Source organism: Brachyistius frenatus, unplaced genomic scaffold (genome assembly GCF_029030835.1).
Source record: "Brachyistius frenatus isolate BFR_SWC_R1_liver_20210118 unplaced genomic scaffold, ASM2903083v1 Contig_22, whole genome shotgun sequence".
NCBI classification, from domain to species: domain Eukaryota; kingdom Metazoa; phylum Chordata; class Actinopteri; family Embiotocidae; genus Brachyistius; species Brachyistius frenatus.
Genome location: NW_027210621.1, coordinates 219,264 through 233,008, shown reverse-complemented (window position 1 = coordinate 233,008; position 13,745 = coordinate 219,264). Strand labels below are relative to the sequence as shown.

Here is a 13,745-nt window from a genome sequence, read left to right as displayed (position 1 = left end):
TTATTTTATGACCTTCACCAAATGTGCAAATACGTTTCTACAATGCGTTTTAAAAGGTAAAGGATGTCAGTAAAGCCAATGGTTAAATAAAAAAAAATAAAACCCCATGAGTGATACTACATCCTGTTACATGGGTATTACTTCTCAAACCTTTTTTCTCCCTTTGACATTTGCACCATGGAGAATCTTGTGAAAGAGATGTAGGTACATGAAGAATGACTGTAACTGTACCTGCACAGTGACTTAAGACGTAAACCCTTGAGATAAATAGCTGTCACTTTTATTCCAGCTATCTTTTATTAACCAGTGCTTGAACGGGGAGGTACTCACTGTGGGCACCACTTTACATTTTATTATTTTTTTTCTGCCTACCGACTTCTCACAAGCCGCTGTTACGCTTCTGGTTGTTGATAGATTGGATCAGTGGGAGGGAGGCTCTGCTGTGATTGGTTGTTACGGTTTGGGAACAGTTGATTGACACTAAAACAAACCAATCACATTCTCCAGTTGATTCAAAAATCCTCATTTTATACAATGTCTGGAGTGCTGCTGTGCCCTCATGGTGTCAGGGCAGTGGGATTTGATCTCAGCACCAGCAGCCATTACAAAGAAGTCCTCTGAAGAAAGTAAACTAGTTTGCAAAAGATTTAATTGCAAAATATTTTTTTTGTTGCGAAAATCTGCTTTCTTTTGAAGAAAGTGTTCTTCAATGCTTCTAGTTTCAAAGCTTTTCTTTCCACCCAGTGATTACACTGACTTACACATCATGATCCTTAACAGCATGTAAACATTGCATAAACATTTCAAAATTAATATCCTTCCTAAAGTACAGGCATAACAGGGCAGTGCTCGTACTTTAGGAATGATTCCCTTAATTCCCAGCTCTTCCACTTTTGTTTTAATGAGCTGACTTTACTGCATGAAATATGCAGTCACTTTTCATACATTTAGAACATTTTTGTCCTATTTTTTTTTTTCTGGTCACGCCTCATCCATAATACATACTTGTCATTAATTTATACTGAATAAATTGGAGTCACTGTTACATCTTGTGTAATTGTTCTAAACTTTGCGGTCGGTAAAAATTTGGCAAATAAGTGCCGAACCGAGAGCTTGTTGGGCAGTTTAATGTAACACGAGTTCTTCACTGAGGCACACAGCAAATGAAAGATTGATGAAATTACATGTTGTGGATGGCTCATTGTGATCTGACTGAGGGAAGTATCACTTTCCATGTGTGTGTGTGTGTGTGTGTGTGTGTGGGTGTGTGTGCGTGTGTGCGTGTGCATGTGTGTGTGTATGTGTGTGCGTGTGTGTGTTTGTGTGTGAGACGGGGGAAATGTGAAGTGGCCTGTATTGATATGGAGTATTGTGTGGGGGAGGAGGCTGATTCAGAAAGATGTCCGCAAGAAGGTAGAGCAGAATTCGAATAATGCTGCATGTGATGCCGGGAGGCACAACACAAAAAAAGCAGAAGTTTTCTTTCCACCAGCGTTATTCAAAAGAAGTGAAGGGCCGAGAAACAACATTACAGAAGAGATATTGGAAAAAAAAAAAAGTAAAAACCTGACAGCTGTGGGAGTCGTACCACTCACGTCTTTGTTGTGGCTGCTGCTGTGGGTGGTTGGAGTGGCTGAAGGTGAAATGGAGCCCGGGTGTCAGTTCACTTCATTGTGTGCATCAGATATGTGTGCGAGAGAGGCGCACAAGCAGCGCCGAGCACTAACCCCAGGCAGGGCGTGAGCGTGAAAGCGGCTCCATCAGTGTCGAAGGTGGTTCGAGTGGAGGACGCGGTGGATCTCTGACACCAGCAGCCGAACTGATTCACGAGAGGGGCATCAGATTCTCATGAAATGCAAAAGTACTACTAGTTTGCTGGAGGCTGAGCTGACAGCTGCCACTTATTTCAGCAGAAAAGCCAGCACAGTGGTCCTGCAAAGGAGGGCTCTCTCCTTTCTGTTTTTTGTTTGTTTGCTGTGAGCTGAAGCAATTAGAGCTTTATGTTGTTTGATATTTCATAGAAGAATGCCAAAAAAAAGGTCCAAGGGATGTTGACTTCTCAGTAATTAGCTGCAGGGTCAGGTCGTCCAGCCTTGTTGTTTATCGTAAAAAACAACAACAGAGCAGCAAATAACGAATGCGCCTGCTGTTTAACTGACACTGGACATGACTATTAGGTGTCTCCGTTTGACCAGAATCAAGAGGTCTTTTGGTCTAATTAGACACTGATTTGCCTCTTGTTTATTTAGTTCGTCCCTTTTGAAGAATTCCACTTTAACGAAGGGGATTTGTGTTTATTTCCTCATTGTTTTGTGTAGACTTAAAAAACAGAAAACAAATGTTCACGTTCACGCTTTCAGCGTACAGATTAGTGCTTCATCAAATGACTTCGAGTAGGGCAGCGAGCAACGCTCTAAAAATACTTAAAACAATTGTAATCCCCAGTAGCTAATGATATTGTTATTCCTTAGGTTGTAAATTACTCTGTCTTTGTTTCACTTATTGTCTCTACAAAGTGACACCGGCTTATTTTGCCCTCCAGAGGTAACCACATGCTCCCACTCAACACTGGGACGAGTTGTATAATTTATGCTCCTAATGAACAGCTTTTAGCATATTCTATATCTTAACACAACTTGTTTTTTCCCCCGTGGTCTTCATCATTAAACTTGCATAGTGATAGCTTTCTAATTGGAGCAGAAAAACACACTGTATTTGTGGCTGCCCCTGTTCCCTTGACGTGGAGTCCCCGAGCTTGTTAAAAGATGTGAGGAGAGGGACTGCTGTCGTCCGTGTGTACTCGGGGCTGGTGGAAGTCCTGCTGGAGTTTCAGCCAGCGGACTTTTCAAAAGGAGCTCTCAGTCCTGAGGAGCAGCAGCTAAAGGTGGTCAGCTGAGGCTGTGACAGACCGAAGGGCAATCAACGTGTTTTTAAAAGGCATTCAAAGACGCCCATAAAAACAGAAGCTGTTCTGCATGTTGAATTGTACGGCGCCTTTCAGAGTATTGATTGAAAGTATGTAATAATTTAAAGGCGTCACCTTGAGCTGAGGTTGCATGCTGGGGAAATTTACATGCAAATTGCTCCTAGCCTTGCGCCTTGTCTTTCTTCATTTTGTTCAAGAGAATTGGCCATCAGGACACAAAAATCAACCGATTAACCAGTAATAGGCTGGTAGAAAGCTGCTCTCAGTGCCCAATAGCTATTAAGCTGGAGGTAGGTGAGTAGAAACAAGCTCAGAACAAAACTGTGTGGAGATGAAAAGGAATACAAAAATAAGTTAAAAAAAAAGGCAAAGGGGGAGGAGAAATGGAGCTGAGCCTAAAGCAAAGAGGAGCAGGAGGAAGCTTATTCCCAAGTGATGTGTCACTCAGAAAGAAGGCTTTATTTAGACAGTGTGATTTTATTATTTGTGAAACTCCACTGGGAATCATTTCCCTTCTGGATCCTTCACTTATTCCTCACCACGGTGGAACTTGGGTAATGAAACACATTCATCATCTGCAAAACGACACATGTGCAGATGAATCTGTCTGTTTTGCCGGGGATAATTGCTAAATCCTCGTCTCCTTTTCTGCTCCGGCCGCGCTCACCTCACCTGCTGCGTTATTGACAGCTTAATAATTTTGGCCCTATAGCCTGAAATGAACTTGATCTTATCTGTCAGGAGTCTTTTGTCACAATTGATTTAAGATATTAAGCCTGTCAGTATGCATACAGAAGGTGCAGCTTGACAGCTTTATTGCCTCCTTCACTCATTAGACTGTACACCTCAAACCCTGATGGGAGGCAGGACTGAGCAGGGAGTTAGCAGAAGCTGTTCTCTGTTTGATTCCACAGCACTTATTAATTATCAAGACTGTCACTCTGTTGCATCTCCTGGTAGTTTAACTTCGTCCATGCGTGCTGTTTGCATTGTTACAGTCTGAGCTCCGTTTCTGAAGATCTATTGTTTGAAGATCTCAAAGAGACAAAGCCTCAGAGCCATCGAGATATTCACTTTTGTTATTAAGATAAACCCTCGACAAAAGCCTTTCCTTCGTCTTTTGTCACGCTAGTTATCAAGACTTTTCTGATACATTCACAATCTTAGCCTCCTTCCAAATTAATCTCTCTGCTTCTGTCTCTTTATCCTCCGCACCCCAAACAGCGGCAGCTGAAGCTGGCAGACTTCCCTGACATTTGTTTACCACGCCATCAATCAGGCCCTTGTCACTGACGCTTCTCAGGCAGCAGACCTTGCAGACAACTCCTCGACGCAGTTTTGGCACGTTACGACTGCAGCCTCCACTGAGCGCTCAGCAGCCATGTGGGACAGAGAGGCTGAGAGAGGGAAGCACCAGAGAGAGGGGTTTTCACAGGAAATCCTCTCTCTATTTAAACATCGGATGGTTGTGTCTGTCTGTGCATCATTTTAAAGGGGAGATTTGGGAATAAGGAGGAAATGTACAGCTTGCACACATCCCTGGACTTCTCTTTAGACAGAAAGTGTCGTTTCATATTTTGCGAAAGCATCATTGCGTAAATTCGTTTGAACTGCAGTCAAATCTCTTTTTTAAACTTTTAGAAAAGGTTTTATACTTCTTACAGCATGACCGTGACACTGGGATAGTAAAGGCATGTAATAAAACAAGAAAGAGAGGATGTTTGTAAAAAATGTCCTTCACTGCATCATCACATAAAATTGCCGTTCCCTCACCGTCACAGCTGCAGCAGCTGAGGCCCTTTGCTCGGACCAAATTCTCACTGCTTAGTCTTTGTCTCTCTCCTCGCTGGGATTCAATGAATTAATTTCTCCGGGGCATTTGCTCTTTGATCAGGTGTACGGCTTACAGCCCCCCATGAAACATCCTTGTCACCCTAGTTTTGCTTTCGCGGCTTACATCTGCACCTTTCAAAAGAGCTCCGGGAATCCAATTATTTCTCGTGTGTAAACAACCTTTACTGTCTGCAGTCAGGTGCACGAATGTGGTTTCATCGCCCTGAATCTTACTTGTGGCTGGTTTCTTTATGTCATACATAATGAAGGAATGCTGAAATCTCTGTTTGTCTGATGGCTGCACTGCTACCAGTTCTCATCTTTGTGCCTAAAAATCCTTTTTTTAAATTTTTTATCCTCGGAGGGAAATAGTGTAGCCTCGTGTGGTGGAAAAAGTTCCTGTTGACCAAATTGAGAACTACAGATCCTTGGTGTATTGCTTGAATGTGAATCGAAATTACTCTTTTTCTCTTTTCAAAGCAGCAATTTATTTTTGACTTCAACCCTGCCAGATAACGCAGCCTCTACATGATAATCATACACTCATTAAGGCTGCAGAATCTGCTGTAGATAGTGCTCTCTGAGTTCAGCATGCAGAGAAAGCCGCTGAATCGTGTGTGTGTGTGTGTGTGTGTGTGTGTGTGTGTGTGTGAGCGTAAGTGTGCGTGAGAAGAGGCTTCTGTATTTTGAAAATGAAACAACAGTGGCTTTGCAGCTCCTTCCCTCTGCTCATCCAGCCTGCTGTCCTGTCTCTTCTGACTCCCTGCCAGGTGCGGATCTGCAGGTTTGCCAAACCAAAGGCCCGACCTGCTGTTCCAAGAAGATGGAGGAGCGGTATCAGGTAGCCGCACGCAGCAACATGGAGTCTGGTCTGCAGGTTGTCAGCGCACAGCTCAAACGCCTCATCATCCAGAACGCTGCCATTTTCCAAGGTAAGCAGTCAGTACAGTTTCTCCAAACCAGCCTCGAACAGACGCGAGGATTTTTATCTGGCCGGCGGGAAAAAGAGCCGCATCGTAATTGCATAAATTTAAGTTCTCAAATCTACACAGTCTGAATCCACTTCCTTGGCTTCACATCTTTTTTCACGTCAGCAGCTCACTCCTCCAGACAGTGAGTCACACATAAATAAAGCAGAAGCATAATGCACACAGACAGGGATGCGACGTTCAGCTGCTGTTCAACTAAATGTTAGAATGGCAGGGACGTGTGGTTTAAGTGACTTTAGATGTAGTGTGACTGTCGGTGCAAGACGTGTTGTTCCAGAAAGTGACAACCTCCTGAGATTTGGCGCACTGCAGCGGGGGATGACTGTTATTCACAGAGAGAGAAAACGGAGTCGGCAGCAGCCCTGGAAACCTGGATGAGAGCGGTCAGAGGAAACCTTTTGGTACGATTAATTCAAGCTAACAGACGTATGGAAAATATCAGCTCGGTGCAGAAGTGATGTGAAAAAGGTAGAGATCAATAGAGAGCTGAGAGCAGGAAGATGAAGGTAGAGGAGGCAGACGACAGCTGAGAGGGAATCATTGAATAGTGACATGATACCTGGTGTAACGATGGTGGACGTTGATACTGAGGATTCGCAAGAAACAATGTGATGTTATCAAATCAGGAGGTGTTTGCTGATCTGTGGCCTTAAAGCACTTTGGCTGCAAAATAAAACTCCACCTGGTGCCACACCAGTCAGATCCGCTTCCTCTTCCTCCTCTTCCTTCCTTAATATGACCTAAAGCTTTTCTAACTCAGGCCTGATAATTCTGTTAAAAAGATATTTTGACATTTTGGGAGTTGCACTTATTCTTTTTCTCGAGGAGATTTAGATGAAAACATTGACAGCGCTCTCTGGTCAGAATGAAATGTACGAAGCTACAGCCAGCAGCAGATGCAGGTGTTTCCTCTTATCTGCCTTTATGCTAAGCTACGCTAACCACCTTCAAATTTACTGTGTGTGAGACCAGTATCAAGTTTCTCTTGGCAAGAAAGACAGTAATAATACTATTTCTCTTGTATGCGTATATGACTATTAGTGAGTGTGTAAGAGGGACTCCAGACAAAGAAACTGAACACCAATCACAATATTATAAACCAATCAAACCGAATAAGTAAATTTAGATAAATCAGAGATGATTAAATATCTTCAAAGAATCATCTTACAAATATCTTACAAAAGCAAAGTTGAATTCTTAAGCGACAAACCCTTTTTGTCAGTTGGAGACCTACTAACCTGGGAGGTGTTATCAGAAACATTTATTGTATGACTGTTGGGGATTACCAGTGACAGGTGTCCTGTACCGTCTTCGTCATGGTAACAATAATAAAAACATGGGTAATGCTGCAACACAGTCCCAGGTTAGGTTGAGGCAACAGAACTACTCGGTTCGGTGAGGAAAAGGGTTTGGGTTACATGTAAGTTGATGTTAGTAACATGAAACTTTAAAAACGTTACGCAAGTAAACGTAGGTGCACAACTTAAAATAAGTCAATGTTGGCTTTTGCCGGGACACGAACAGCCATCTTCTGCATGAGTATTTGGGTTTTATCCTTCCATCTCCCGCAACCTCCTTCCTATGGAGACTTTCACTTGTGACAGTACATCACATGACTCCCTCCTCTGCTCTCGTCATAACCACTACGGCCACTAGAGGTCGCAATCAATGCAACGTCCTGGCTCACTAACTAGTAAGTGCAGTTTGTCCAATGACTTTAGTGGTCTCTTACTCGCTCGTATATTCGGGACAGATTTGTGATGAAAAGCGACTGGTCAACAGTCCGATAACAGTCAGATCGAGTGTCCCTGCAGTTAACGGGTTCGCTGCCTGTTGTCATTGGTAGTTTATGTTAGCAAACTTTAGCTGCTGTGTTGCTGACATTTCTGACTCAGTTCATTGACTTTTTCTACTGTTATTCTATGTTTTAACCGTTATGACATCCTTTGTGTTGTCCAGCAAAAACTACATGAGCTCACTTTAAACAAAAACTTGACCATAAAATTCGAATTACGCTTGTAAACTTTAAGAACTGTTTTCAAGTAAAGTCCCGGTACACAACTTTACTTTCTCGGTTGCCATATTAGAAACAGTTGTTTTGAAATATCCCTTTCATATTTAATGTTGAGCTCTTTGTTATCCTGCTACACAGGCCTTTTCCATCCAGCAAAGCAGCTCTGTTTATTGTCTCGGGGTTTCCACTTGAAACGGGATGTGCGGACTCACAGGCCCGTCTTTTTATGAGCGTGCACACTCACGGGTTGCGAAACGCAGACCATCCTGACACGCCAATTAAAACTTGAGGTTTAATGGGGACCGTGGGGTTTGCTTGACTTGGTTGTTACACACTAACTATGTTAGAGACTGCTACTGTGGTTTGGCTGCACTTTCCTAGAAGGGGTTCAATACTAATTGCTTTAGCATAGGGCTTGAGAGAACTCCCCAAACAGCCCCCGGACTGAAATCCTTTTAACATCCTGGTCTTATCTGTTTCCCTCTACTTCATTTTCATCTTCTCTGTCTTCTCCTCTTTTCCTCTCCATCTCTCTCTGTGACCCTGTCATTCTCTCTCTCCATCTCCTCTCTGTCTCGCTCAATCTGCCTGACTTTTCTTTCTCCTTCTGTCTTTCTCTCTCTGTCCGTCTGTCTCTTACTCCCGCGTTCGTGCCACCTTTGGGAATTGAGTGCATGCCTTGTTTGCAATCTCCTTTGCTGCTCTCTGTCTCTTTTCTTCGGCATTCACTTCTGCCAGAGATCAAAGGGCTTCCCCTCTCCACTCCTCCATCTCCCATCTCCGAGTGCTCTCTCTATCCCTGCATCCTCCTCTCCTTCCAGCTCCACCTGCCCCGCTCCGCTTTTCCCAAGCCCCAGACTACACCAGAGGTTTTTTACCCTTTTGAAGTCAACTTCTCCAAACAATACAAAAGTAATGTCTCTTGTCTGTTAAGCAGTAAGATGACAGGCTGCCTTAACATTAGGCTTCTCCAAGATCAATACCAGGAAATAGGTACGGCATTAGGAATTTCTAATGAGGCGTGGCTCTTGTGTTTGTCTCATATGCCATCTGACAGTCTAATGAGCCTTAGCTGATCTCTTTATGGTATACCAGGGAAAGACTACATAATGGATAAACTGCAGCATCCTCTCTTATGACCGATGATTGTATTTCCTTCTCATTCACATTACAGATTATAAAACCATCTTCCCCCGTGTACTGAGATTGCTTTGCACTCAATGGCCTGATGTTGTCAATTTAGACCAAAATGAGAATCTGTAAACCTGTGCAGGATGCGCATGTCTAAATCTAATCTTCTAAAATGAGAGGCTGATCTTGTGCATGCTGTGAACTTAATTTAGAAAATAAGTTATGGAGTCCAATATTTCTGATGAGTGTATTAGTATGTGATGCTGCACGTCATTGAACAGGATTTTTATTACAGAGTTTTGAGTAAGCACTGAGGGCAATTTTCAGTGGTGAGGGGAACTTAAGAGTCCTTAAAGGGACATTGCACAGTTTGTACACGTAAAGATCAATACAAGTGCTCATAAGGTGAAATAAAAACTGTTGTCCCCTGTGGCTCTGCAGGAAAAAAAAAAAGAAACAAGTGACGTCATCAGGCTTGAAGATGTTGGTGAAAACCGATGAGAAGATTCTTCTTGTTCAACACTTGCACAGGTTACTCGGTGTTAGTTTAAAGTACACAATACACAGGAGTGAGTTGATTGTCCAAGTCAATGATCATCAAGATTTATTGCCCGCTTCTGATACATATACATACAGATACACAAGTCCATAAATCTGATACATTCTCATGAAGACAACATGGTTTGCAAGCCTTCAGAGACTCTTTTCTTTGGCTTACAGCCTGACTGAACCAGTTGCCAAACAGTATTTTGACACTTTTCTCATTTTCTCCAGCTGAAACACGACATCTGGAATTCTGCTCCTGTCCAATTTCCAACTCTTTCCCAACAATGGACCCTGTTAGATAATAAAAGAGGGAAATGTGTTACTGGAGCATTTCTTGAATCTAAGTATTCACAGCGCTTCACTTTTTCCACATTTTATGTTACAGTTTTATTCCAAAATGGATTAAATTAATTTTTTTCCTCAAAATTCTACACACAATATCCCATAATGATAATGTGAAAAAAGCTTGTTTAAAATTTTTGCAAATCTATTAAAAATAAAGAACGAAACTATAACACGTACATAAGTATTCACAGCCTTTGCTCAATACTTTGTTGAAGCACCTTTGGCAGAAATTACAGCCTCAAGTCTTTTTGAGTATGATGCTACAAGCTTGGCACCTATTCTTGGGCAGTTTCTCCCGTTCTTCTTTGCAGGACCTCTCAAGCTCCATCAGGTTGGATGGGGAGTGTCGGTGCACAGCCATTTTCAGATCTCTCCAGAGATGTTCAATCGGGTTCAAGTCTGGGCTCTGGCTGGGACACTTAAGGACATTCACAGAGTTGTCCCAAAGCCACTCCTTTGTTATCTTGGCTGTGTGCTTTGGGTCGTTGTCCTGTTGGAAGATGAACCTTCGCCCCAGTCTGAGGTCCAGAGCGCTCTGGAGAAGGTTTTTATCAAGGATGTCTCTGTACATCGCTGCATTCATCTTTCCCTCCATCCTGACTAGTCTCCCAGTTCCTGCCGCTGAAAAACATCCCCACAGCATGATGCTGCCACTGTACAGGCCTGCTTGGTGGAGTGCTGCAGAGATGGTTGTCCTTCTGGAAGGTTCTCCTCTCTTCACAGAGCAACGTTGGAGCTCTGTCAGAGTGACCATCGGGTTCTTGGTCACCTCCCTGACTGAGGCCCTTCTCCCCCGATCGCTCAGTTTGGCCGGGCGGCCGACTCTAGGAAGAGTCCTGGTGGTTCAAACTTCTTCCATTTACAGATGATGGAGGCCACTGTGCTCATTGGGACCTTCAATGCTGCAGATATTTTTCTGTACCCTTCCCCAGATCTGTGCCTCGATACAATCCTGTCTTGGAGGTCTACAGACAATTCTTTGGACTTCATGGCTTGGTTTGTGCTCTAACATGCACTGTCAACTGTGGGACCTTATATAGACGGTGTGTGTCTTTCCAAATCATGTCCAATCAACTAAATTTACCAGGTGGACTCCAATCAAGTTGTAGAAACATCTCAAGGATGATCAGTGGAAACAGGATGCACCTGAGCTCAATTTTGAGTGTCATGGCAAAGGCTGTGAATACTTATGTACATGTGATTTTTTTCATTTTTAATAGATTTGCAAAAATTTCAAAAAAACGTTTTTCATGTTGTCATTATGGGATATTGTGTGTAAAATTTTGAGAAAAAAAAAAGAATTTAATCCATTTTGGAATAAGGCTGTAATATAACAAAATGTGGAAAAAGTGAATCGCTGTGAATACTTTCCAGATGCACTGTACAAGCAGCTTGTACCAAAACATTTATTACTGATAGAGACATGGACCTGTCTCTGCTTGAATACACTCACTAACTTGTAATTTATGATCATTAAACTTCCATGTTATGATTATTAACGGCCATTAGTACATTCAATTTAATTATTGGATTGAACACAGTCTGCTTTGCCAGCACTATGTCAGTGTGATAAGATTCAACTGAAAGTGATCAAACTTAAATTATTCAAATACTGCTAACTTGTGGTTGCTGCACAGAAATTTATGACATCATCTTTTTCCATCTGAGCACCAGTTTTGACCACAGAGAAGAGCACAGAGAAAAACAGAAGTACATTAACAGCTCAATGTGAAATAACCCAAACCGAGCTGCAGCAGCATTTTGTGTTGATGTCGGACGCTATCAAATTGAGAATGTTTTCAGTTCCTGTAAATAATTAGTCCTTATTATCAAAATTCTTGCTGATTAACTTTCTGCTGGGAAGCTAATGGATTAAGTGGTGTTTCAGGACTGGAGTACTTAAACAGACTGTTTTCAGTGAGCCTTCAGTTGCCACATTAATTAGTAAGATGTCAAAAAAGTGAGTCTGAGAGTGAATGGGAGTTTGTGTGAGGGTAAGTTTGGTAAACTCAATCCAGTCTACTTTGGTCTTTATAAAGTGGCTTAATAAACTCACAGATTAATGCATGTGACGTGATTATACTCAATCTCTCACCTGTCTTCTCTGCCTGTATCCACTGTACGTCTGCCCGACGATGCAGAAACTCATTCAAAACCATCCTCTGGCATTTTGGGTGATTGGCAGCTCTAATTGTTGTTATTTCCCCAGTGGTGTGTCCTTCAGAGCGGTGCTGCTGCTGTTGCGATGCTCAGCCCGAGCCTGCTGATTGAAAATTAGATTAGCCTTCTCTGTTAAATAGGCAATTTTATTTAACTTTTTAAAATGATTTATTGGAGATATTCTTGCACTGAAAGCCACCGTGGCCAACGGTAGTGCAGGCGCGATCCGAGTGTGTTTTCTTGTGCAGCGCTTGTGTAAAATGACACATCAGAAAGTGAGCCTCCCTTTAACTGCAGTGCTGCTGGTGAGAACAAGACCGCGCCGCTGTCTACTCCGTTTCATCCCCCGAGAAACACTCTTCACCCAGAAGGGAGCCCAAAGAGCAAACCCAATTAATAAACATGAGAGGACAGGATTGGCCCGATTGCTTGTAAAGTGAAATATATGGGGAGGAAAGTTGTGCAGCGTGAGTGTGCCAGCAGATATCAGAGACTCTGTAATATCTGCTGAAAAAAAGTGGGACAGCCAGCCTAGTGCTCCCAAAATGACTCAATGAGTCCATCGAAGGCCGGCTCAGTGGGGTGTTTGAAAACAGGTCTGACTTGGACTACTTTGAGGCAGCATGAGGGCGATCTGTATGTGGCTGGACTCTTTGCTACGAGGCAGGGGAGCTCTCTCCACTTTACTCTGAGCTGACAGCAGCGATGCTCTGTAGATGATCAGGAGTTTAGAAGGAGCTTGAAAGGATGCTTATATCTTTTTTTTTTTTTTTATCAAACATAAAGACACAGCACGACCTGCAATGTGCACCGCTCAACCAACTCGAACATTATCGGCAAGGACGTGCACACACACACGCGCACGCACACACACATGCCATATTTTATAAAGTTCACTCATCAGAAGTGTGAATAGATTTTCTTTTGTGTCCTTGAGTTCCTCATACCTCGTTCCTAGCGGGCCAACAAATTAACATCTCATTAGCAGTCTCAAAAAATTCTGTTGACTTCCCCCGCTTCTTCTAGATGGGTTTTAATTACTCTAAGTGTATGAGGAATTAGAATGGCAGACCCCCTGTGGCCCCGGTGGAGGTATTTGTTGACTTTGAGAGGAGTTTTCCCTCATTTGTCTCCGATAGTGCTGAATAGACATTTGCTGTGGCAGGAACCCAAACGTGATGTGGCAGGAGGCGGATGCTGCAGAACCTGGCAGGTCCGGGCTGCAGCCAGCAATCCAACAGCCAACAATCAAAACTGGAGCTCCCTGCCCTCTGCATCCACTGCCTGTCTGCTGCTCGTTAGCCAGCCGCTCGATCCCTAAGTGCTGCAGGCGTCTGGCCGAAGCGGGCCTTCCCTCCGCTCTTCCCATCATCTGCTTTCCAATAATCATCCCCCAGCCTCACTCTCGCCACGGAGTCATTTTGTCTTCTGGAGAAGTTTCCCAGAGTAATCCAATAACAGTGAGGACTGGTGGGATGTGTGCCCACTGTGAGATGTCTGAAGTTGTTTACTCGCTGCAACGGGCAAATCTAATAACTTAATGATGGGAAGAGGCAGTTTTGCTCTGTCCAATGGGCTCCTTGGAGCATTGTTTACCAGCCATTGCCACATCTTCTTCTATCAGCTCGTAATTCAGTTTTAACTTAATTGCTGTGTTTTATCATTATGCGTCACTTATTCGTTTTCCTGTAATGAGATTTTCGGGACTTTTTGTGCACTCTGCGGAGCTGACAAACTGTTGTACAGATTGATACTTGATAAAGCGGTGTAATTCTGAGGTGCACGCTGCCTCTTTCACTTC

General features: G+C 43.2%; 1 protein-coding gene across 1 annotated transcript in view; it reads left to right on the top strand.

The window, feature by feature from the left end:
• Positions 1 to 13,745, top strand: part of gpc3 (glypican 3) — a 108,597-nt gene that overhangs the window by 2,921 nt on the left and 91,931 nt on the right. Inside the window, exon 2 of the mRNA XM_069696749.1 lies at positions 5,530 to 5,691. Coding sequence (XP_069552850.1) covers positions 5,530 to 5,691 — 162 coding nt within the window. The remainder of the gene's footprint in view (positions 1 to 5,529; positions 5,692 to 13,745) is intronic.